We start from the raw sequence: 24,695 nt of genomic DNA on the forward strand, positions 1-24,695 counted from the left end.
AGGTGAACATCATGTCATGTGTCAGGAAGTGTCCGTGGAGCAAACTTCTTTCTGTGTTTGTTCATATCAAACACTGGATATTTTAAAGTCAAAGATGATTTGTAGTATATTACAGAGCCCCCCAGGGGACACTGGGCAAAAAAAAGTGCTGGGTGAAAAAAAGAAAAAGGACGGACTTTTGCGAGATCCCGAGAAAGTTTTGCGAGAACAGACAGACACAAACATGGAGTGGGAGAAATTCATTGACTTATATTTTGAAATGAGCCTAAAATACAGCGAGATGAAAACGGTGCTCAGCAGTAGACACGGCTTTGAAATCAGCGAGAGACACCTCAAAAGATTCCTGAGCGAGAGAGGACTTTCTCGACGGAAAGACTATTCAGATCTTGCGGTCTTGGTGGATTTCATTTGAAACCAACTGCAACACTCCGGGCTGTTACATGGGTATAGCTGGATGTATACCAAGTGCAGAGAATGTGGACTACAGGTGAGGAAAGAGGATGTGATGCTGGCACTAAAGGAACTGGATCCGAGGGGGGCCATATGGCTTCAGTTTATCATATGAGTCCATGTGCCAGATGAAGTTCGGCCCTTTTGAAAAGTAACTCCGTCTTCTTCGGCGTCCTGCTTTTCTCAATGCGAACCCCTCGGATCCAGTTCCTTTAGTGCCAGCCTCACATCCTCTTTACTCATCCATGTTTGTCTGTGTTTGTTTTCGTTCCCGTTCGTTGTTCCTTGACCAGGATGTACATTGTCCTAAATACGAGAAAGATCTCGAGAAAGTTTAGCGAGATCTGGCAAAAGTTTTGCCAGATCTCGCAAAAGTGCGTCCTTTTTTTTTGTTTTAAACCCATCATTTTTCCCCCCGTGTCCCCTGGGGGGCTCCGTAGTATATAAATGTATATTTGCATTTTAAATTAATATTTTCTTTTGAAAAACTAAAACAGGTTTCCGTCTGTTTAATAGATAACAGGATGCTGTGCAATATAGATTATGTTATCCCTGGTTATTACTAGTATTATTATTGTTATTTTTATTATTATTATTATTATTATTATTATTATTATTATTATTATTATTATTATCATTATCATTATCATTATCATTATCATTATTATTATATTGAGGATGTTCTGCTGCCCCCTGGCGGCCAAACATCTGCTGAACAGACAGCAGGTCTTGATCCTGGATCAGTAACAGGAGACGCTCACAGTCAGGACTCAGTGTTAAAGTGAAGATCTGGATCAATGATCATTATTAACTGAATACCATCCCAATAAAAAAAGATCTGTGAACATGAACCAGTTCATTTTCATGTGTATGAACTGGATTTTGAACTGGATGTTTTCAAGACTGAACTGGTTCAACAGGGAGGAGGAGCATGAGAACAGAGACGTGTCAGACTCCATTTTCACTGGGATGAGCAGAAGGAAGAAAAGTGAGCAGGTGAGTGTGAACACAACTTTCTGAAGGTTTTACTGTCTCACTCTCACACCTGCTGTTAACATCCGTCTGTTGATCACACCGCTCTAAGTTTGTCAGTTCACACCTGGTGACAGACGTCATGTGATCGGATCCCAGAGACAGATGTGAACAGCAGCTGTTAGGGTTAGGGTTAGGGTTAGAGACGTTCCACAAAGAGACGTAGTTAACAGAGTTAACTCACAGTTACACTTTTTATCTGTTCATCACATCTGTTCATCAAGTGTTTAATAACAGAACGTGTTTTCAGAATCATACGTTACAGTCACATTAGCTGGCGTGTGTGTTTGTGTGTGTGTGTGTGTGTGTGTGTGTGTGTGTGTGTGTGTGTCTGTATGTGTGTGTGTGTATCTCCTCGCTTGGTATTTTTGGGTGTGTTTCTTGACAGACCTGTTTGTCCTGATTCCTTTGAGCTCACAGTGTTTTTCCTTTCAGGCTGAAGATGAGTGGTTATGAGGAGGAAGAGGACAGAGCAGAGTCTCCAGGGTTCAGATGTGTGTCTCTGAAGAGTGACATGTCCAAAGGAGTTCCTCTAGACTTCAGTAAAGAACCTGGACCCTCATACACAAAGTAAGAGACCTGCTACAAACATGTGAACCTCCAAACTGAATCCTCAGAGAATGAACCAGTGAATGATGTGTTCTGAATAAAAAAATGTTTGTGTTTGCAGAGGTCAGGACCACAGACTGAGAGCAGAGTCTCCAGGGTCCAGCTGTCTGTCTCTGAAGAGTGACATGTCCAAAGGAGTTCCTCTAGACTTCGGTAAAGAACCTGGACCCTCATACACAAAGTAAGAGACCTGCTACAAACACGTGAACCTCCAAACTGAATCCTCAGAGAATGAACCAGTGAATGATGTGTTCTGAATAAAAAAATGTTTGTGTTTGCAGAGGTCAGGACCACAGACTGAGAGCAGAGTCTCCAGGGTCCAGCTGTCTGTCTCTGAAGAGTGACATGTCCAAAGGAGTTCCTCTAGACTTCGGTAAAGAACCTGGACCCTCATACACAAAGTAAGAGACCTGCTACAAACACGTGAACCTCCAAACTGAATCCTCAGAGAATGAACCAGTGAATGATGTGTTCTGAATAAAAAAATGTTTGTGTTTGCAGAGGTCAGGACCACAGACTGAGAGCAGAGTCTCCAGGGTCCAGCTGTCTGTCTCTGAAGAGTGACATGTCCAAAGGAGTTCCTCTAGACTTCGGTAAAGAACCTGGACCCTCATACACAAAGTAAGAGACCTGCTACAAACACGTGAACCTCCAAACTGAATCCTCAGAGAATGAACCAGTGAATGATGTGTTCTGAATAAAAAAATGTTTGTGTTTGCAGAGGTCAGGACCACAGACTGAGAGCAGAGTCTCCAGGGTCCAGCTGTCTGTCTCTGAAGAGTGACATGTCCAAAGGAGTTCCTCTAGACTTCGGTAAAGAACCTGGACCCTCATACACAAAGTAAGAGACCTGCTACAAACACGTGAACCTCCAAACTGAATCCTCAGAGAATGAACCAGTGAATGATGTGTTCTGAATAAAAACATGTTTGTGTTTGCAGAGGTCAGGACCACAGACTGAGAGCAGAGTCTCCAGGGTCCAGCTGTCTGTCTCTGAAGAGTGACCAGTCCATGAGACATCCTCCAGTGTTCAGTAAAGAACCTGGACCCTCACACACAAAGTAAGAGACCTGCTACAAACATGTGAACCTCCAAACTGAATCCTCAGAGAATGAACCAGTGAATGATGTGTTCTGAATAAAAACATGTTTGTGTTTGCAGAGGTCAGGACCACAGACTGAGAGCAGAGTCTCCAGGGTCCAGCTGTCTGTCTCTGAAGAGTGACCAGTCCATGAGACATCCTCCAGTCTTCAGTAAAGAACCTGGACCCTCACACACAGAGTAAGAGACTGTTTCTACTGTGACCTGCTCTGAAGAGGATCTAGTCTCCTCTAGTGTGGCCCCTGCATTAGGACACAGCTTCATTGAAGTTGGTGATCCCCCCTGGATCTGGTTCACTGCCCACATCCTTCCGCCCAATTTACTGGTAATCTGTTCAGTGGTGTTTTATAATCCCACTAACGAACAAACCAACCAACACACAAACATACCTGGTGAAAATAAAACCTCCTTGACAGAAGTAATGACAACCTGGTGATGTGACATGTGAGTTATCAGGAAATGTCTTCACAGGGAGAAGAAGAGGAGTCATGTTTCTAAGGAGGAGCAGTCGTCCTGCTGTGCTTTGTGTCAGGACATCCTGAAGGATCCAGTCTCCACCAGCTGTGGACACTGGTTCTGCAGACAGTGTATCACCTCATACTGGGACAAGTCTGGTTCTTCAGGAGACTCCTCCTGTCCCCAGTGTGGACAAAGATCCAGAACAGGAGCTGGAGGTCAGACAGCCGGTCAGAGCAGAACTGTACATGTGTCTGCTGATGTCTTCACTTCTGACAGCAGCACATGTGGTTTTATTTTGTTCCTTCATACAGCATCAACATTTAATATCGTTAGAAAAGCACAAAGTTAAAAAGCTTTTATTTTCTGTAGTTTTTCTGTATCTGATGAAAACAATCAGCAGATTCTCAGATTCTCTGTCTCTCACATTGTTTCTTGTCTTTCAGCAGATCATGGTCTGCAGGAGGTTTTAGATGAACATAAACTCAGTGTGAGGAGCAGATGTGAACATGTGACTGAAGGAAGTGATGAAACAGGAAGTAGAACCCTACTCAACAGGATCTACACTGAGCTCTACATCACAGAGGGACAGAGTGAAGAGGTTAATACTCAACATGAGGTGTGGCAGCTTGAGACGGCTTCCAAGATGAAGAGCCTCCACGACACTCCCATCAAGGTCCACGACATCTTTAAAGCCTCCACTGACCAGCAGAGCAGCATCAGAGTCGTCCTGACCAACGGCGTCGCTGGCGTTGGAAAAACCTTCTCGGTGCAGAAGTTCACTCTGGACTGGGCAGAGGGTTTAGAAAACCAGGATGTGGGTCTGCTCACTGTGCTTTCGTTCAGGGAGCTGAACCTGGTGAAGGACCAGCAGCACAGTCTTCTCACACTGCTCCATGTTTTCCATCCAGCGTTACAGAAGCTCACTGCAGAGACGCTCGCTGTCTGTAAACCTTTGTTCATCTTTGACGGCCTGGATGAAAGCAGACTTTCTCTGGACTTTAACCACAGGAAGCTTGTGTCTGAGGTCACACAGAGGTCATCAGTCAACGTGCTGCTGACAAACCTCATCCGGGGGAATCTGCTTCCCTCGGCTCTCGTCTGGATAACCTCCAGACCTGCAGCGGCCAATCAGATTCCTCTGGCAAGTGTTGACAGGGTCACAGAAGTACGAGGCTTCACTGACGCCCAGAAGGAGGAGTACTTCAGGCGGACATTCAGTAATGAGGAGCTGTGTAGCAGAATCATCTCACACATCAAGACGTCCAGGAGCCTCCACATCATGTGTCAAATCCCAGTCTTCTGCTGGATCAGTGCTACAATTCTGGAGCACATGTTGACCACAGACCAGAGAGGAGAGCTGCCCAAGACCCTGACTGACCTGTACTCACACTTCCTGCTGGTTCAGACAAAGAGGAAGAACAACAAGTACGGTGAGGGACATGAGACGACTCCACAGCAGCTGACGGAGGCTGACAGGGACGTTCTCCTGAAGCTGGGGAGGTTGGCACTTAAACATCTGGAGAAAGGAAACATCATGTTCTACCAAGAAGACCTGGAGTTGTGTGGTATTAATGTCCCAGAGGCCTCAGTGTACTCAGGAGTTTGTACTGAGATCTTCAGAAGAGAGTGTGTGATCTTCCAGAAATCAGTCTACTGCTTTGTGCATCTGAGCGTTCAGGAGTTTCTGGCTGCAGTCTACATGTTCCACTGTTACACCAAGAGGAACAAAAAAGAACTCAACAACTTCTTGGGAACATATGGGAACACAGACAGTACTCTCTCCCTTGATGACCTCCTGAAAAGAACCATGGAGAAATCCCTCACTAGTACAAACGGTCATCTGGACCTGTTTGTTCGCTTCCTTCACGGCCTCAGTCTGGAGTCCAACAGGAGAGTCTTAGGAGGCCTGCTGGGTCGGACAGAGAACAATCAAAAGATTTTCCAGAGAGTCTTAAGAGGCCTGCTGGGTCGGACAGGGAAAAATCCAGAGATCATCCAGAGAGCCATCAACAACCTGAAGGAGATGAAGAGTGATGACATTTCTCCTGACAGAAGCATCAACATCTTCCACTGTCTGACTGAGATGAACGACCACTCAGTTCATCAGCAGATGAAACAGTTCCTGACGTCAAAGAACAGATCGAAGGAGGAACTCTCTGAGATCCTCTGCTCAGCTCTGGCCTACATGCTGCAGATGTCAGAGGAGGTTCTTGATGAGTTTGACCTGCAGAAGTTCAACACATCAGACCAGGGTCGAAGGAGACTGATCCCAGCTGTGAGGAACTGCAGGAAGGCTCGGTGAGTCCAGACATGATCAATAACATGATCAATCAGTGGAGATGAGTCGTTCTTGAAATACACTCAGTGGTAAATGATCCTCATTGTTTTGGGCAGCGTGGTGTTGCAGTGGTCAACACTGTTAGTGCAGCCTTTTTCGTGAGGAGGAGGTTCTCCTGGTGTCTGCAGGGTTTTCTCTGGGTTCTCCAGCTTCCTCCACAAACCCAAAGACATATAAATCGGAGTGAGGTTGATTGGAGACTGAGATTCAGTGTCAGCTGAGATTGCCTCCAGGCCCCTGAGACCTGGTTGAAGTATTTATGTGTGTGTATGCGTAAATATATGTATAAATCGGGTTTGTTGTTTGTTCTCATTGTTTTCATTTACATATAAGATCAACTAGATGAGATGTGCAGAGGGAAATCAAAGTGATCACTTTGCTGGATTTTCCCGTATGTTTATTTCTCTATCTATTTATAAGGGCGTGGGATGATTCATTTGTGGAATTAACGTGTTTATTATTTTAACAAATTAACGCATAAGATGGAGAGTGAGCCGCTCCATGAACCCAGACCCCCCCCCCCCCCCAAACTCACTCGCTCAGAGCGACACACGCAGTGAGATCAGAGCTTGTTCACGTGAAGCAGCCGCTCAGTGACTTTGTAGAAGAGTAACACAGATTTTCTCTGGTCTCAGCTGCTCAGTGATCAGCTGCTTCATGATCAGAGCAGAAGCTGCAGCTGTGACCGAGCTGGAGTTTCTGTGTCCCGCTCCACTATGCTCTCACTGGAACTAATAAACACTCATCAAAAGTTATCAGGACCTGATCAGCACATGAAGTCACTTAGTGTTGGTTTGATTCCACAGTTTATGAAGCTGCATTTAAACATCATGAAAATGACTCGTCAACATGTTGTGCTCAGTCCAACACGAGACGCTCACAGTCAGGACTAAGTGTTAAAATGTGCGACACGCAGACATGATCCGACTCCATCGATATAGAACCAAACACATGACCGGATGTTTGTCACCTGAATCATCCCAATAAAAAATGAACTGAACTTAGAACTCAATCTTTTTAAGTGTGAACTGGCTCAACAACTGCTTCTGCAGATGGGCTCAGATTCAAATTTCACATTCACATTTAATTGTGCAAAGGTTTGGTTGTTTGCTTGATTTACAAAAAGAAAAGAAAAAAGTTTTAATAAAGAAAGAGCAAAGGCTAAAGAGAACCTTTACCCTAAACGATTGTTTAGGATAAATGTTCTCATAGTCAGACACATATAGTTTGATTTTCAATTATATTTTTCAAACTTAATAACTATCATTTGGACTTGTGATCAATAAAAAAACTAATGTTAAATGTTATATCCACCTTCTGTTATTTAGCGTTCTGTTGCCACAACAATATACAGAGATAATGGGGATTTTTCAGGGATTTAGAAACAGTGATTAATCAGATAAATCACATCTTCTCTGTGTTTAGGATGAGAATCACTAACTGTTCCTTTAAACTGAAGAAGCAGAACAGGAAATATTGTTTATCCTTCTTCCTTTTCAAACTAGAATAACTAGAAACATGTTGTGTGACCTTGACCTTTGACCTCTGACCACCTGGCTCTAATGAGTTACTCTGTCAAAATGAACGCTTGAACCAAATCTGAAAGATTCTCTTGAGGAGTTTTTAACATGTTCTTGAGACAAAAGGGGATTTACCAAGGTGAAGGTCACATGATCATGTTTTGAATGAATGTTGTGTTGTCTGATTTTATTCTTACAAATATATTTTCTTTATATACAGACTCTGTGGTTGTGAACTCTCAGAGACTCACTGTGAAGTCGTGGCCTCAGCTCTGAAGTCAGACCCCTCACATCTGAGAGAACTTGATCTGAGTGGAAACAACCTGCAGGATTCAGGAGTGAAGCTGCTGTGTTCTGGACTGGAGAGTCCAAACTGTCAACTGGAGACTCTGAGGTCCTTAAATCCTTCTTCACTTTTCAGACTCTTTTTCTTATTGGGTCATTATTTATTTAAATTGTCTCAGTTCTGCTCTGCTCACTGTGAATTAAACAATGGTCCAACATGTCTGATCTGATATTTATCTTCAGGTCACAGACTGAACTGAGGTCAGCAGCATGTTGAGAGACTGTGTTGACATGATGACGATCCCCAACAACAGCAGGACACATTCAAATATTAATATTTCTTAATTCAGGTGGTTGAGCTGCAGTCTGTCAGAGATCAGCTGTTCTTCTCTGGCTTCAGCTCTGAGGTCAAACCCCTCTCATCTGAGAGAACTGGATCTGAGTGACAACCACCTGCAGGACTCAGGAGTGAAGGAGCTGTGTGGTTATCTACAGAGTCCAACCTGTCGACTGGAGACTCTGAGGTTAGTTCAATGACTGATTTTTGGATATCTCGTATCTATAATACAGCATTTATACCCAATTGATCTCATTTAATTATAATTTAACATAATTCCTCTTCACATATAACTTGAATCCAGTCATTAATTAATCTTTGACATCTTAAATATTCAACTAGTTGTTAAAACACATCTGAGTTTAGTTTTGGATTTCCTAAACTGATCTGCAGGACAGAGACCGGGTCCAAAAATATTTCTACTGAATCAGGACTCGTTTTTTAGTCCAACATGTCTGATTTCATATGTATATTCCATGTTATGAGTCTGTGTTGACATGAATAATTGTTTGTAATTTTCACTCAGGAACTCAGTTTAATTTAAGTTGTATCCTTTATTCAGGTTGGGGGGCTGCAGTCTGTCAGAGATCAGCTTTTCTTCTCTGACTTCAGCTCTGAGGTCAAACCCATCTCTTCTGAGAAAACTGGATCTGAGTAACAACAACAACCTGCAGGACTCAGGAGTGAAAGAGCTGTGTGGTTTTCTTCAGAGTTCAACTTGTCGACTGGAGACTCTTAGGTCAGACATCATGTTTTATTGTTAAAGGTTCAGTTTGTAGAATTTAGTAACATCTAGTGGTGAAGTGTCATGTTGCAGCTGAACAACCCCCCCCCCCCCCCTTTCCCGATAGAAACTCAAAAGGTTTAGTTGGTCCAGTCTGGGCTACTGTACGAAACATGGCTGCCTCTGTAGAGAGGACCTGCTCCTGATGTTAATATAAAGCTTGTCAATATAAGGTAGTTAAATATAAATTTCTCATTTTAGGGTAAACATAACAACAATTAGTTTCCAACCGGTTCAGGACACAGCAGCTTCTCACTGGTATTAATCAGCAACATCACATCTCCCTGATCCTCGCTTCTCTCCATTGGCTCCTTGTCCGTTGTAGAATTGATTTTAATATTTTACTGATCACCTTTAAAGCATCTGGACCCAAACTACATCACAGAATTAATGAGCCTGCATGTTCATGCACCCAGCCCTAGATCCTCAGGTGGATCCTGCTGTTCCAAAGTCCAGGTTGAAAACTAAACGGTCACCGTGCATTTACCATAAGGGCCCTTCGGCTTTGGAATGGCCGCCTGAGGATATAAGACAGAGTCAGTGATTTCTTCTAAATCACTTCTTAAAACCCATTTTTATAGACTTGCTTTAATGTGATGTTGTATTTTTACTGCATTTGTATAATTTCACCTTCTTTTTACTTGTTCATTTATGTATATATTCATTTTACTGCTTTTAAGGGTTCAAGTTTTTATTTACTTTTTTTGCTTTGCTGTCAAAGCACTTTTTGAACTCTGTTTTTAAAAAGTACTCTATCAATGAAGTGTATTATTATTTATTCAGGTTGGATCATTGCAGACTGTCAGAGATCAGCTGTTCTTATCTGGCTTCAGCTCTGAGGTCAAATCCCTCTCATCTGAAAAAACTGGATCTGAACTACAACTACACGCTGCAGGACTCAGGAGTGAAGGAGCTGTGTGGTTTTCTTCAGAGTCCAACCTGTCATCTGGAGACTCTGAGGTCAGTTCACTGAATGACTTTTTTAGATTTCATGTCTATAATACAGCATTTATACCCTATTGATCTAATTTAATTCTAATTTAATATAATTCCTCTTCATACATAATGTGATTCCATTCATTAAATAATCTGTGACATTTTAAATATTCAGCTACTTCTTAAAAACATCTGAGTTCAGTTCTGGATTTCTTAACTGATCTGCACGACAGAGACTGGGTCCAAATAATCTATTTTTACTGAATAAGGACTCGTTCTTAGTCCAACATGTCTGATTTCATATTTATCTTCCATGTTACGAGTCTGTGTGACATGAATATTTGTATGTTATTTTCACACATTAAATCAGTTAAATTTACAGTTTAGATGTATCCTTTATTCAGGTTGCAGAGCTGCAGACTGTCAAAGATCAGCTGTTCTTCTCTGGCTTCAGCTCTGAGCTCAAACCCCTCTCATCTGAGAGAACTGGATCTGAGTGCTGACAACGACCTGCAGGACTCAGCAGTGAAGGAGCTGTGTGGTTTTCTACAGAGTCCAACCTGTAGACTGGAGACTCTGAAGTCAGGCAACATGTTTTATTGTTAAAGGTTCAGTGTGTAGAAGTTGGGGACATCTAGTGGTAAAGTGTCATTTTGCATCTGAACACCCCACCCCCCCCTTCCAAATATGGAAGAGAACCTGTGGTAGCTTCAGTTATCATAGAAACTCAAAAGGTTAAGTGGGTCCAGTCTTTGTTACTGTAAAATACATGGCTGCCTCTGTAGAGAGGACCCACTCCTGATGGAAATATAATGTAGTTCAATGTAATGTCTCATTTTATGGTAAAAAAAACAACACATAGTTTCAGACCAGTTCAGAACACAGCAGCTTCTCACTGGTATTAAATGGCAAGATCACATCTCCCTGATCCTCGCTTCTCTCCATTGGCTCCTTGTCCGTTGTAGAATTGATTTTAATATTTTACTGATCACCTTTAAAGCATCTGGACCCAAACTACATCACAGAATTATTGAGCCTGCATGTTCATGCACCCAGCCTTAGATCCTCAGGTGGATCCTGCTGTTCCAAAGTCCAGGTTGAAAACTAAACGGTGACCGTGCATTTACCATAAGGGCCCTTCGTGGTTTCTTCTAAATCACTTCTTAAAACCCATTTTTATAGACTTGCTTTAATGTGATGTTGTATTTTTACTGCATTTCTATCATTTCACCTTCTTTTTACTTGTTCATTTACCTCTTTTGTCATTTTACTGCTTTTATGGGTTCAAGTTTTTATTTACTTTTCTTGCTTTGCTGTCAAAGCACTTTGTGAACTACGTTTTTAAAAAGTACTCTATCAATGAAATGTATTATTATTTATTCAGGTTGGATCATTGCAGACTGTCAGAGATCAGCTGTTCTTATCTGGCTTCAGCTCTGAGGTCAAACCCCTGTCATCTGAAAAAACTGGATCTGAACTACAACTACAAGCTGCAGGACTCAGGAGTGAAGGAGCTCTGTGGTTTTCTACAGAGTCCAACTTGTCGACTGGAGACTCTGAGGTCAGTTCACTGACTGACTTTTTTAGATCTCATATCTATAATACAGCATTATACCCAATTCATCTCATTTAATTCTAATTTAATATAATTCCTGTTCATACATAACTTGATTCCATTCATTAAATAATCTGTGACATTTTAAATATTCAGCTACTTCTTAAAAAACGTCTGAGTTCAGTTCTGGATTTCCTAAACTGACCTGCAGGACAGAATCCGGGTCCAAATAATCTATTTTTACTGAATCAGGACTCGTTCTTAGTCCAACCTGTCTGATTTCATATTTATCTTCCATGTTATGAGTCTGTGTGACATGAATATTTGTATGTTATTTTCACACATGAAATCAGTTTAATTTACAGTTTAGATGTATCCTTTATTCAGGTTGCAGAGCTGCAGACTGTCAGAGATCAGCTGTTTTTCTCTGGCTTCAGCTCTGAGGTCAAACCCATCTCATCTAAGAGATCTGGATCTGAGTGGTAACAACGACCTGCAGGACTCAGCAGTGAAGGAGCTGTGTGGTTTTCTACAGAGTTCAACCTGTAGACTGGAGACTCTGAAGTCAGGCAACATGTTTTATTGTTAAAGGTTCAGTGTGTAGAATTGGGTGAAATATTTTGCTAAAGTGTCATGTTGCAGCTGACCTCCCCCCCCCCCCCCCCCCCTTCCAAACATGGAAGAGAACCTGTGGTAGCTCCAGTTATCATAGAAACTCAAAAGGTTAAGTTGGTCCAGTCTGGGATACTGGGAAAAACATGGCTGCCTCTGTAGAGAGGACCCGCTCCTGATGTTAATATAATGTAGTTAAATATAAATGTCTCATTTTATGGTAAAGAAAACAACACATAGTTTCAGACCAGTTCAGAACGCAGCAGCTTCTCACTGGTATTAAACGGCAACATCATATCAACCTCATCCTCCCTTTTCTCCATTGGCTCCCTGTCTGTTTTAGAATTGATTTTAAGATATTACTGATCACCTTTATAGCATCTGGACCCAAACTACATCACAGAATTATTGAACCCGTATGTTAATGCATGCAGTCTTAGATCCTCAGGTGGATCCTGCTGTTCCAAAGTCCAGGTTGAAAACTAAACGGTGACCCTGCTTTTACCATCAGGGCCCCTCGGCTTTGGAATGGCCCCCTGAGGTGTTAAGGCAGAATCAGAGACTTCTTTTAAATCACTTCTTAAGACCCATTTTTATAGACTTGCTTTAATGTGATGTTGTGTTTTTACTGTGCTTTTATCATTTCACCTTCTATTATATATATATATATGTCATTTTACTGCTTTTATGGGTTCAAGTTTTTGTTTACTTTTCTTGCTTTGCTGTCAAAGCAATTTGTGAACTTTGTTTTTAAAAAGTACTCTATCAATCAAGTGTATTATTATTTATTCAGGTTGGATCGTTGCAGACTGTCAGAGATCAGCTGTTCTTATCTGGCTTCAGCTCTGAGGTCAAACCCCTTTCATCTGAAAAAACTGGATCTGAGCGGCAACTTCAAGCTGCAGGACTCAGGAGTGAAGGAGCTGTGTGGTTTTCTACAGAGTCCAACTTGTCAACTGGAGACTCTGAGGTCAGTTCACTGACTGACTTTTGTAGATCTCATATCTATAAAAAAACATCTGAGTTCAGTTCTGGATTTCCTAAACTGATCTGCAGGACAGAGACCTGGTCCAAATAATATATTTTTACTGAATCTGGACTCGTTTTTAGTCCAACATTTGATTTAATATTTATCTTCCATGTCATGAGTCTATGCTAACATGAATATGTAACTGTTATTTTCACACATGATCTCAGTTTAATTTACAGTTAAGTTGTATTCTTTATTCAGGTTGAAGATCTGCTGTCTGTCAGAGATCAGCTGTTCTTCTCTGGCTTCAGCTCTGAGGTCAAACCCCTCTCATCTGAGAGAACTGGATCTGAGTTACAACAACCTGCAGAACTCAGGAGTGAAGGAGCTGCTTGATCTAAAGCAGAGTCCAACCTGTCGACTGGAGACTGTGAGGTCAGTAGTTGGTTGGAGTCAGTCCACGCTGCTTTCATCAGTATTTTACTAAACACAGTCAGTATCACAGATCCAGGGTCTGTGCTACCAAGCAGGATTTGTGGTTATCAGGTTAACTTCAGGTTTAGTTTTTTCAGTTCTACGAAGCTCGTCCACTTCTTAACGAGGTAAATCACCATTGTAACTTCTGATGAATAGCTAACCTGCTCCAGGTTACGTTGGAGATCAACCCGTATAGAAGCTCCGCCCACTGACCACAGTGACTCTACACTGTTGTGTGGTGCACACTCTCCTAAAAGGGACAGATAAGGGAAGCTTAAATCAACGTCTGGTTGGTTCAGTTGATCTCTAACTCACCCAGAACATCTCAATCTCTCCAGACTCATCCTGTCATCAAAACACCAGATGCACTCAGTCAGAGGTTTCCACCAGTGTGTGTCCTCAGAGACAGTGACACTTTGTGTGTCACATCCTGGGATTCAAACGTTTCTCATCTAGAATCTTCTTCTCTTCCACTCGTCTTGTTAGTAAACAACAGATTCAGATCTCGTGGCCTCGAGTTATTTATCTCGTTCACACACGTTATTATATCGTGGTCACGTAATATATTTTTACCAAATGCCACCAGGGGGCGCTGTAACTTACACATTGACACAATCACAGATGTTTTACCAGCTGTTCTTCCTGCATTTAGCAGCTGTAACTGAGTTTCTTTTATTCTGGATCATGTGTTTGTTCTCCTCTGATTTTTATTATAGAACAGTTTGATCCTGGTTGTGAAATAGGAGGCTCTGCTGTCAGTCAAACTGTCCATGTCTGTTATTGGTCATACACAGTAAACCCCGCCCCTTTTATGTGCACATGCTCACATAGTGAAACATGGCTTCACCTGTAACAGCAGTAAATTCACCTCTCAGGTGTCCACTTTGCACTTTGACATGCAGAGGACACACACTGAGCTCTTAGCGTGTTCATTCCAACACGTGAACATGAAGCAGAGAGGAAGCTGCTCCACCTCTGAACAGGAATGAAGTCCCTGCTGCTCTTTCTACTGGATGTGCTGCATCACTGACTCACAGCTGATGAAGTGAGTCTCTGGAACACTGATGTCTTCTTCTCTCAACAGGTGGTGATCTTTGTGGAGAGTGTGAAGAGGAGAGTGTGTGTGGACGGAGGCTGAGCTGTGTCCTGATGATCCAGAGGCTGAAGCAGCAGCAGCTTGTGTGTAGAGCGGTTCTGACTGGGCCTTGTTGCTGGGAGGCAGAGTGGAGACAGAGCTCCAGAGGAATCAGAAGAGGTGAACTGCTCTGAGATCAGCTGTCACACAGTGTCCAGTCCAGCATCCTCCCTGTGTGTTCCTGTGGATGTGACACAGCATCATCAGTGGATCTGCTGCTGCTCTGTCCTTTGACTCAGTGTCTGCACACACACTCACGCTCCTCCACCTCCTCCACTCTTTTATTCCCTCACGTAATCTGAACACGAACACACTCAGCAGATTATTTCTGTCTTTACCTGATTTGTCTTGTGTGTTTTTTGGTCCAATATGTTGAAAAATGTATTAACTGAAATGAAAAGATACCAAACATCAGTAAGCTGAATGTGTTTTTTACATGACATTTAAAACTAGCCGCATTAGCCGAGGATTCTAAAGGATTCAGGCACGTTCATATTATATCGTAGAAATAGTCAATTTGCATTTTAATGATGGATATGACTGAACTCAGACGTCTGAGTCAGGAAACACGTTATTTATTTTTTCAGAGGAAGAATGAAGTGAGAGGAAATGAGAAATCGCTTTAATTATAAGGGAATAACACTGTTTCAATTGGAGAAATTTCATGAGAACTGAGAGCTTTGGAGATACTTTGTATACAAAATCTAGAAAGGAAATTTAATGAAGAATCAGGCCAATATACATGAATTAAACTAAATTAGAACAAAAAAACATAAATCAGGGTCACTAGATAAGCAGCATATGGAGAAATTCCTCTGGAGGAGAAAAGAAAAACCAGACATGACGTGTGACGTTCTTAGAAAAACACAGATTAAAATTTATTCAGCATTTTACATTTCGCAGGACATCAAAAACAATTAGTCATTTGCTTATAAATTAAACTCATCAAATCATTTGATTAGTCTCAAGTATTCACACGTTATTGACAATTTAAATTTTTTTTTTAAATGGGGCAACAGTTAACATGTACATATGTGCAAGAGTAAAGTCATCTTATTAAAATGATCAGTCAACACAACTCGTCTTTTCAGTTCAAAACATCCGTCTGAGCTGGTGTGACTCTATTTATACTTTTACTACTCGTGGTAATTTGAGGAAAACTTAATACAACAAAAAATAAAACAAATTATAATTCTGGTCCATCAGTTTATGAAAATCCCCCCCCCCCATCACAATGAGTGTTGCTGGTGAAGTTGGTTTGAAATCCCATTCCTGGTCCAGCAGCTATTTTTAGAGCCGACTGTGATAAGAACCAAGGCCACTGTGAAATACTCAGAGGTAGTGAATACTGTAACACGCTCAACAAACCAAATAACATTAAAAACACCGACCGACCACCACACAGACGCAGCACTCACACACATAATCAACACAGACACCGGAGCGCTTCCCTTCACGACTCCTCGGACGCCACGTCCAGCTTCCTCTGAGGGATGTAAACGGTTTGGGAGGCCACGTGTCCAGCTGTGGTCACCATGGTGGCCAGAGGCGAGAGGGGGACCGGCGTGTGGAAGAAGCTGTGCTGGGGGAGGGCGGTCCCTTTGGGGGTGGTCATCAGGGGCTGGACAACAGACAGAGTTCAGTTAGTGGGACGGCTCATGATTCATGGTTATGATAAATAAGTCAATGGAAAAAAAATAAAGATTGAAAAGCAGTTCAATTTCAATACATCCTGCCTCCAATGTCTTTTGTCAAGTGTTAAAATCAATTATACATTTGATTGATATTTTTGAAGCACTCAATTTTTTGTTTTGCACTTCCCTGAAGTCTGGTTACTTTGGACAGACATTAAAAACTCTGCATCTTATATAAAGGATATAATATGTAAGTATATGTCCCCTATAGTTAAATTACATGACGGACCTCCTCAGACTGAACAAAGCTGATGACATTATACCGGTGAGTCTCAACCGGGGGTTTGTGAAATCATTTCTTTTCAAATTCAAATGACATTTTGTACTGGGAATTGTTTTTGTATTGAATTGTCAGTACCATATGGAGGACCATACATGACATAAGTAAAAATAAATAAATAAATAAATGTATAAATAAATACAGAAATAAATAAATAAATGAATAAATAAAAATGGAAATAAATAAATAAATACAGAAATAAATAAATAAATATGTTAATACCAAAAGAAATGTCAAAAGAAATGTCTTAAATATATTTTAACATTTATTTTTTCCCTGATACATTTCCTTTGCATTTGCAGCGTCCTTATGCTAATGAGAAAGGCGGGCCTAACCGCAGTCTCATGCAGGATTGGTCACAGGAGTGTAATGATCCAGCCCTACTACTTCTGCCTTTCAATGCTGGTGTCCAGTAGCTGTTTGCAGCGTTGAGCCAGTTCACACTTAAAATGAACTAGTTCAAGTTCAGAGGGTTAGTTAAGGTTATTTTTTATTGGGATGATTTAGCTGTCAGTAGTCCTGACTGTGAGCGTCACGTCTCGTGTTGTACTGAGCACAATGAGCGAGCCGAGAGGAGGAGGAGGAAACAGAAACTCCAGCTCGGTACAAACCACCTGCAGCCTCTGCTCTGATCATGAAGCCGCTGATCTATGAGAAGATGTGACCAGAGAAGCTCTGTGTTTTCACTGTTTCCACTGTTCCACAGAGTCACTAACTGGCTGTTACACGGTGAAGAGCTCAAGTCTCAGTCACTGCCCGTGTCTCTGAGCGATTGTGTGGTGGAGCGCAGGGGCTGTGTAGCTCAGTTGACCAATCCTGCTCGAGACTGAGGTTAGGCCCGCCTTTCTCATTAGCATAAGGACACTGAAATCGAAAAATAAAAGTTGGAATAAATGTGGAAATAAATAAATAAATATGGAAATAAATGCAGAATTAAATAAATCAATGTCTTAAACTTATTTCCACATTTATTTATTTATTTCCACTTTTATTTATTTCCACATTTCAGTGTCCTTATGCTAATGAGAAAGGCGGGCCTAACCTCAGTCTCGAGCAGGATTGGTCAACTGAGCTACACACACACACACACACAGCCCCTGCGCTCCATCACACACTCGCTCAGAGACACGGGCAGTCACTGAGACTTGAGCTCTTCACCGTGTAACAGCCAGTTAGTGACTCTGTGGAACAGTGGAAACAGTGAAAACACAGAGCTTCTCTGGTCACATCTGCTCAGAGATCAGCAGCTTCATGATCAGAGCAGAGGCGGCAGGTGGTTTGTACTGAGCTGGAGTTTCTGTGTCCTCCTCCTCCTCTCGGCTCGCTCATTGTGCTCATTACAACACGAGACGTGACGCTCACAGTCAGGACTACTGACAGCTAGATCATCCCAATAAAAAATAACCTTAACTAACCCTCTGAACTTGAACTAGTTCATTTTAAGTGTGAACTGGCTCAACGCTGCAAACAGCTACTGGACACCAGCATTGAAAGGCAGAAGTAGTAGGGCTGGATCATTACACTCCTGTGACCAATCCTGCATGAGACTGCGGTTAGGCCCGCCTGTCTCATTAGCATAAGGACACTGCAAATGCAAAGGAAATGTATCAGGGAAAAAATAAATGTTAAAATATATTTAAGACATTTCTTTTGACATTTCTTTTGGTATTAATATATTTATTTATTTATTTCTGTATTTATTTATTTATTTCCATTTTTATTTATTCATTTATTTATTTATTTCTGTATTTATTCATACATTTATTTATTTATTTATTTTTACTTATGTCATGTATGGTCCTCCATAGTACCAGTGATAAGATCGAATAGTTGTTATTGAGTGTTCGTGAGAATCAAAGTCTGTGACTTTACCAGTGGGTCGTGACTCATAAAAGGTCGAAAAGCAACATTTAAGTTCCCCATTCCACCCAAAGAGTTAGTTCACTCAAGTTAGTGAGTGAGTCAGAACACAGAAGAGTGTGTTTTCACCTGTTGTAAACTGAACAGCGTCACTGAGTGTGCAGGCACAGGGGACACGGGTTTGATGAAGACCATGCCTCTCTGCTGCAGAGACAGCGGGGCCGACAGGGGGCTGGACAGGGAGTTGCCGCGCTCTGGAGTCTGAGGGGCAGCGAAGGCGTTTCCCGGGCTGGAGATCAGGCCCAGGTTCTGCAGGGTGAAGTTGAGGATGGCCGGACTGGGGCTGTGGAGGTGGTGAGCCTGCTGCGAGGGGCGAGGAGAGTCGGCAGCAGCGGGTCGGTGGAGGCGAAGGCTGGTGGGTGTCACCTCCTGGACCGAGGCAGGTCTGGAGCCTGTGGACAACAAAATAAAAAACTGTCTGAGCCTCTGATGACGTTGAATTACTGTTCGTTCTGAAAATTTTATTCCATTCATCATTTTGACGATAAATTAGCTCTTTAAAGACGTTAAAAGCAGACTTAAATTTGACTTTGGTATTTGTGTGTGCATTATATATTGATCTGAAAAGTTATTAATAGTTTAATCAGTTCAATTTCCAGTATTGATCTGACTAGAACAAAGTATGGTGTGGTGAAACACAAACAGACGTCACATTCTCTGTGGCTCTTACCTGCGGTTGGTGTTTGGTAAATGTACGTGGGGGTTGAGGTCTTGTGGCTTTCTCCCCCTGAAGCTTTACTTTCCTTGTAGCCGATGAGGGACTGCTGGGAGATCGGGATCAGGTATCCGGCCGGTACTAAAGTCTGGAAGGGCAGAAAAAAAAATGTCACGTATGGACCTAAACACACATGAAGGCTTTTAAAATCCGTCCTGGAATAAAACTGAGCTCATTATTTACCTCGGTGTGGAGATGTCCGGGTGTGAGGGGCACCGCTCTGACCGGGGTCAGTCCCGTCTCGCTGTCAGAGAAGACATTCTTATCCTCTGTGTCCAGGAGGGTTTCCAAGCTCTGCTCTAGCGTCTGACTGGCCCCTGCACCAGTGGGGGTGTTGACAAACTCCGGGTCCAGGTGGAGGACGCGGGGGGAGGGCCGGCTGGAGAGCTGGTCGCCACGACGGGCTTTCAGACGGGCCTGCAGGATCTCACACAGCTTCGGAGAGGTGTCCTACAGGGGGCAGAACATAGGGGGGTGACTTTGCTGGATGTAAATGTCCCAGAATGCATTTCGTGTTGCCCTGTGTTGTGGGTTTCATACATTGTGGCCGCTTCTTTTAATATCTCACCTTAAAGTTTGGGTCGGCCCTCTTGGCTTTGGACGGGCTGCTCTGCACAGCTGAACCTGGATGCAGCCGTTTGAGCGCCGTGGGGCTGGCGTCCGACGTCTGGCTGGTAGCCGGCGCATTCGGGCTCAGTCCGCTTCTATCCTCAAAGGTCATAGAGCGCACGGCGAGGCTGGTCGGCTGCGGCCTGGCCAGAGGGTTTGGCCTGAGGGAAGACGGTTGTAGATACACGGCGTAGGGCCCGCTCCCCCGCTGCTGGGGAAACAGGACGGGGATCAGGGGGGAGCACTGTGTCGGGATGTAAGCGACTGCGCCTGCGGACTGCAGTGACCGTGGGGGGTGGGGGGTTAGGTGGAGTGTAGTGTTGACTCCAGGCTCCTGGGTTGAAGTCCATAACGGTGCCTGAGGCGGTTCCGTTGAATGAGAGGTCGGCTGGAGTCTCGCAGCAGCAGCTTTAAGCTTTTTACCTCCAGACCTGCAACAGAAGCAAAACTCATTTAATAATCCAGAAATCTGAAATAACTTCATTATAAAATACTAAACCAGAGCTGAACCTTTAGTTGCTTCTCTTTTTCTCAATCAAATCTGTAAATCATCCATTAATGTTCTTTCTTTTCTGTTTTAAAGGAAAATATGAGAAACAAATAAAAGGGATTTCAAAATAAAAGTCAATGTAAACAGAAGCAGTTAGAAATAGAAACAGATTTCTCCTCTAGTATGAAGACATGAAATGGATCAGCATGATTACTCAAAAACCATTGAAACCGATTTCCGTGATATTCCAAAATAAGAACCAATTAAATTGCCAAAGCAAATCTGGATGAATTGGCGCATCCACAAATACTTTTCCCACTTCCTTCAACATGATCAATATTAGTTTCTTAATTTCTGGTTGACTATCCTCTGCACCAAACTCCAAATTCACTCTTGTATAACTGAGCCAGGTTTAACAGTTCAGGCTGAATACAAATCCAGACTTACACAGTTGACTCCTGGTCGAGCTGGATCTTACAGATGGCGGCGAGCTGAGCCATCTTGTTCGGGATGTCGCTGTTTGATGAATCACCTTAAGACAAGAGAGGATGCACGTGTCATCACACCATTATCAAACTGACAAATCATTGACCTGCAGATGTGGACTCTACTCACTGGTCTTGATGGGACTGCTGGGCGCCGAGTTGACCTTGCGCCTGTCGTCCTGGATGCTCTTCACCAGCTTTATGAGGGAGGGGTGCCGGGTGAAGCTGCGTTTAGCCCCAGGTGAGGAAAAGAGTTTTTTGGCACAGTTGTCCACAGACGCACGTGATTCCAGAACAGTTTTCTTCCTGCTCGGACATTCAGTCGTGGAGCTCCCCAAGTCTGAAACAAGAGTTTAACGTTCGATGCCTTTAGAATATTTGTTTACATATCACAAACATTCTGGAAACGCTGAACCAAAATTGAAAAATAAGAATAAGAAGCTAGGTTTGACGATACCTTTGACTTGTGGGAACTCTACGGGGCCGACCCACTCGAAGGCGGGCTTCCTCCCCCGCTCTTCTGTCACGTGCACTTTCTCGATGAGCTTCAGGCTCCGCAGCACGTTAGCGATATCATAGAGCCGCCGCACTTTGGCTGCAAACACAAGAGCAAACAGTGAAATGATTTGATGTCACCACAGAGACAGAGAGGAAAACAGGTTTTGTCCGTCAGACTGTGTGCTCACTCTTGAACTTGTTCTTGTCCTGGTCGGCGCCCTGGTCCTCTCCGATCAGGATCTTCGCAGCCACGTCCAGGCTGACCACGCGAGGATAAGACACCAGGAAGAGCATGACAAACTTCTGGCTCATCACCCGCAGAGATTTGTCCTTCCGGCTGTTGACAGAGGCTGGATGGGGACAAACAGAGAGACAGGAAGAGGAAGACGTCAGACAGAGAGTTTGTGGTGATAAGAGCTGACCACGGTGAACATGATCACGTGAGGAAGAGGACTGAAGACTCTCCAGCTGCTCACCTGCTTTGAACTCCACTCCCGGAAGCTCCACGAAGAAGAGCTCCTTCTGTCCCTGCTCGCTGCTCTCCAGCTCCAGCAGCTCCTCGTTCTCCTTCTCTTCCAGGAGGCGCTGCCGGATCTGCTGCATCTGCTGCCCGTAGCGCTGCTCCTCGCCCACCTGCTTCAGGATGGCCAGCGTCTGGGCCAGCTTGGAGCGGCCGTGCCACGTGTAGCGGTTCTTGGCCGAGCGGCTCACCATGTGCAGGCTCTCCAGCACGTTCATGATGTCGTAGATGCGCCGGCGCTCCACACCTGTACGGACAGAAACAAAGGGGGGAAAGACATTGAAGCAGATCTAGGAACAATCGAGCACAACATAAGTTACTGGTGTGACAGACAGAGCGGACGTACTGAGCTCCGTGGCCACGTCGTCCAGGCAGATGTCGTTGTTGAGGGCCGGGTTTGGGTAATCTGGGTAGCGGGCGAGGAACTTGTGACAGAGCAAACCCAAACTCTTTTCTTTCCTGCTGATCATTCTGTCAGACTCTTCTCCGTTTTCACCGTCCTGCAATAAATAACACGGACAAGAGCAGGGAGATGAATGTTTGACCAGCTTGTCTCCACAGACAGAATCTGTCACGTGTTAATTCTCGGATGTATTTTAATACCTGTGCAGAGTCGAGAGCTTCCCGCCCGTCGGGGTCCATGCACAGCTCCTTCTCTCGGTTCCTCATGTCAGGACTAGCAGCACTGATGAGCATTTTAAGGTTGGAGGTCGGCGTCCAGGGATCGACAGAACCTCCCTCCCGTCCTTTCTTGGGCGTGGCGAGGGGACCCATGGTTCTCCGGTTCTCCTCCGACACTGCACACGTGTCAAATGATCTCTTCCAGGTATTTACAGGAAGGTTTTACAAAGCCATCATCCTGGTCAGGAGAAAGACAGAGAGAATGAGTTAGCTACGATTTAAACCTTAGAATATAAACATTTAGATTCGATTTTGAGATGTTCTGCTGTTTGGACATTCTCCACCTTGGCATGGGTATTTCAGAAAGGTTTATATTAATTAAAGACACATTCAGCTAAAGGCTGGGACACAATCCTCTTTAAAAATCAACTGATTTCAGTGTATAATATATTAATAGTGAAATGTGCTCCACAGAGAGGAGTGAAAAGACAAAATCATGTTAACTGGACACTAGCTTGCTAACTTTAAAAGAAACTCTATATCAATCAATTTTTAACAAATATGACAATTACTCTCTTATAATCAATGTATTTTCAATTAATACAATCTCACAATAACAATAATGACTTAGTTCACACTAGCTCTACTCTACAAACTATAAAACAAACTCAACGGGAGTTTGCATGTCAGTTAATTGAAACACGAGACTTTAGGTGAATAAACATTATTATCTCAGTTTTACCGCTTTCAGGAGGAAACGTGTTGGTCTGTTCTCCAACAGCGTGACGTCATGGAGTCAGATGAAAACGCAGATATTAAATTTGCTTCCTGTTCTGCGTGATAACGATGAATCAATAAATTAAATGCATTTGTTTTAAATCTCATTTAAAAAAGGGCTCATCCGTGTTGGCGGTAACTGACGTGCGATCCGTCGAATCCCCGCAGCGGTCCCGCCCTTTTTCCTGTGAGCGGCGGCCAATGGGAGCGCGGCACGAGGCGACGTAACCGGAAGCCAAGGGCTGTCCCGCGCAGGTGAAATGTTTTTGAATAATCCTTGGCGCGGAACGTGTGTTTTTTACGGAAACACCGGCGGATCCACGTTAAAACCCTTGTGTACCCGTTAATGTGGGACCCGCCGTTAACGGGACGGCGACACGGACACACACGAGGAAGTGTGTCCGTGTTGCGGGAGTAGTTTGTGGGGACGGAGCCGCAGACGAGCGCCCGACGTCCGGTTTGGTTCAGAGAGGGAAACCCGTTGAAATCAGTAAAAACCGGACTATCCGGTAACTGCACGAGAGGCCCCGGTTTCATCCAACGGATTCGAACACACGACAAAGAGTTACGTTGAGGTTCACGCCGCCTGAACGTTAGGGTTAGAATCCAGGAGGCGGTAACCGCCGCGACACCGAAACCGCAGATTTTAAATCAGAACCAAACTCAGATTTAGTATCTCCTTAGGAAGGCTAGAAACGATCCTCGGGTGTTTCCCACACTTACCTCAGATCAGCAGAACGATCTGTGGCTCAGAAGAATCCTCTCATCGTCCCCGGCTCCAGATCAGAGGTTTGAAAACACGAGATCTCCAACTTCCGGCTTCGAAACGAGGAAAAAGCTCCAAAAAGAGGAAACGGTCAAATGTGTCCGCAGCTCCCGGGTTTCTGTGTTTTCCTCCCGGTGTCGGTCAAAGTTTACAGCGGAGGAGCAAAGTTCGATCCTTGTGTGTGTGTGTGTGTGTGTGTGTGTGTATGTGTGTGTGTGTGTGTGTGTGTCCAGCAGCAGAGTTTAGCCCCGCCCAGTCTAAGCATGCTGCCAACGTCACCAAACACTCGCCCCTGCACTTCCGCCTCCTCCTCCTCCAGGCTGACATCAAACACTCACTCAGCACATTCCAAACACATGCATGCAAAAAGACATGCGAGTGATTCCAACACAAAAGAGAAATACAAATGTATGGAAATCAAATTAGAATGCACGTGCACCTTGTTATTTGTTTTGAGAAAGTCCTGCACGACACTGGTGGTCCACACACTTCAAATGAAGACCTCATGCAGGTAGAAGAACAACATGTGAAAATTGCTCCTTCAATTTGAAGACACACGTGCTGCAAAAAAAACAAAGCATACAACACCTGCAGATAGAGAAACACGCTGCAATTTGCGGAAAAACAACAACAGTAATGTTTCCAGGGGACCTCAAACAAGTGATGTACCTGGCTGTAGTTCAATGCTCGGTGAATTCGCAGTGCTTTGAACCTTCTTGC

The 24,695-nt window shown here is 43.6% G+C and overlaps 2 protein-coding genes across 10 annotated transcripts; one reads left to right on the forward strand and one right to left on the reverse strand.

Moving 5' to 3' along the window:
• The first annotated feature begins 1,380 nt into the window (after positions 1-1,380).
• Positions 1,381-15,014, forward strand: LOC133956458 (NACHT, LRR and PYD domains-containing protein 12-like). Of its 9 annotated transcripts, XM_062391554.1 has the most exons (21): positions 1,381-1,446; positions 1,918-2,052; positions 2,153-2,272; positions 2,373-2,492; positions 2,593-2,712; positions 2,813-2,932; positions 3,033-3,152; positions 3,253-3,372; positions 3,664-3,866; positions 4,095-5,949; positions 7,730-7,903; positions 8,038-8,055; positions 8,145-8,318; positions 8,694-8,870; positions 9,699-9,875; positions 10,256-10,432; positions 11,236-11,412; positions 11,794-11,970; positions 12,812-12,988; positions 13,250-13,423; positions 14,550-15,014. In XM_062391554.1, the coding sequence occupies exons 2-21, from the start codon at positions 1,925-1,927 to the stop codon at positions 14,554-14,556; spliced, it is 4,515 nt and encodes a 1,504-aa protein (XP_062247538.1). In that variant the 5' UTR covers positions 1,381-1,446; positions 1,918-1,924; the 3' UTR covers positions 14,557-15,014. The 9 variants fall into 9 exon arrangements, 7 of the variants coding, with proteins under 7 accessions (XP_062247538.1, XP_062247501.1, XP_062247511.1 ...); XM_062391517.1 differs by lacking the exon at positions 14,550-15,014 and having other exon boundaries at positions 13,250-14,529; XM_062391527.1 differs by lacking the exon at positions 14,550-15,014 and having other exon boundaries at positions 4,098-5,949; positions 13,250-14,529.
• A 333-nt stretch (positions 15,015-15,347) lies between these two features.
• Positions 15,348-24,164, reverse strand: e2f8 (E2F transcription factor 8). Its single transcript, XM_062391922.1, has 13 exons — positions 23,933-24,164; positions 22,415-22,670; positions 22,158-22,311; positions 21,768-22,058; positions 21,480-21,641; positions 21,251-21,388; positions 20,924-21,133; positions 20,756-20,840; positions 19,778-20,249; positions 19,393-19,659; positions 19,165-19,297; positions 18,564-18,886; positions 15,348-16,221 (listed from the first exon to the last, which is right to left on the reverse strand). Exons 2-13 carry the CDS (start codon positions 22,583-22,585, stop codon positions 16,054-16,056), a joined length of 2,574 nt encoding a protein of 857 aa, XP_062247906.1. The 5' UTR covers positions 22,586-22,670; positions 23,933-24,164; the 3' UTR covers positions 15,348-16,053.
• Positions 24,165-24,695: the final 531 nt, after the last annotated feature.

The sequence above is a fragment of the Platichthys flesus genome, chromosome 1, assembly GCF_949316205.1.
Source record: "Platichthys flesus chromosome 1, fPlaFle2.1, whole genome shotgun sequence".
In the NCBI taxonomy this organism is placed as follows: Eukaryota; Metazoa; Chordata; class Actinopteri; order Pleuronectiformes; family Pleuronectidae; genus Platichthys; species Platichthys flesus.

Coding starts and splice junctions, on each gene's coding strand:
- LOC133956458 (XM_062391517.1), top strand. CDS start 1,925: ATGAGTGGTTATGAGGAGGAAGAGGACAGAGCAGAGTCTCCAGGGTTC. Junction 2,713..2,812: donor CCTGGACCCTCATACACAAA/GTAAGAGACCTG, acceptor TTGTGTTTGCAG/AGGTCAGGACCACAGACTGA. Junction 9,876..10,255: donor TGTCATCTGGAGACTCTGAG/GTCAGTTCACTG, acceptor TCCTTTATTCAG/GTTGCAGAGCTGCAGACTGT.
- e2f8 (XM_062391922.1), bottom strand. CDS start 22,585: ATGGGTCCCCTCGCCACGCCCAAGAAAGGACGGGAGGGAGGTTCTGTC. Junction 19,660..19,777: donor GGGCCGACCCAAACTTTAAG/GTGAGATATTAA, acceptor TGCCCCCTGTAG/GACACCTCTCCGAAGCTGTG. Junction 18,887..19,164: donor TTACCAAACACCAACCGCAG/GTAAGAGCCACA, acceptor TGTTGTCCACAG/GCTCCAGACCTGCCTCGGTC.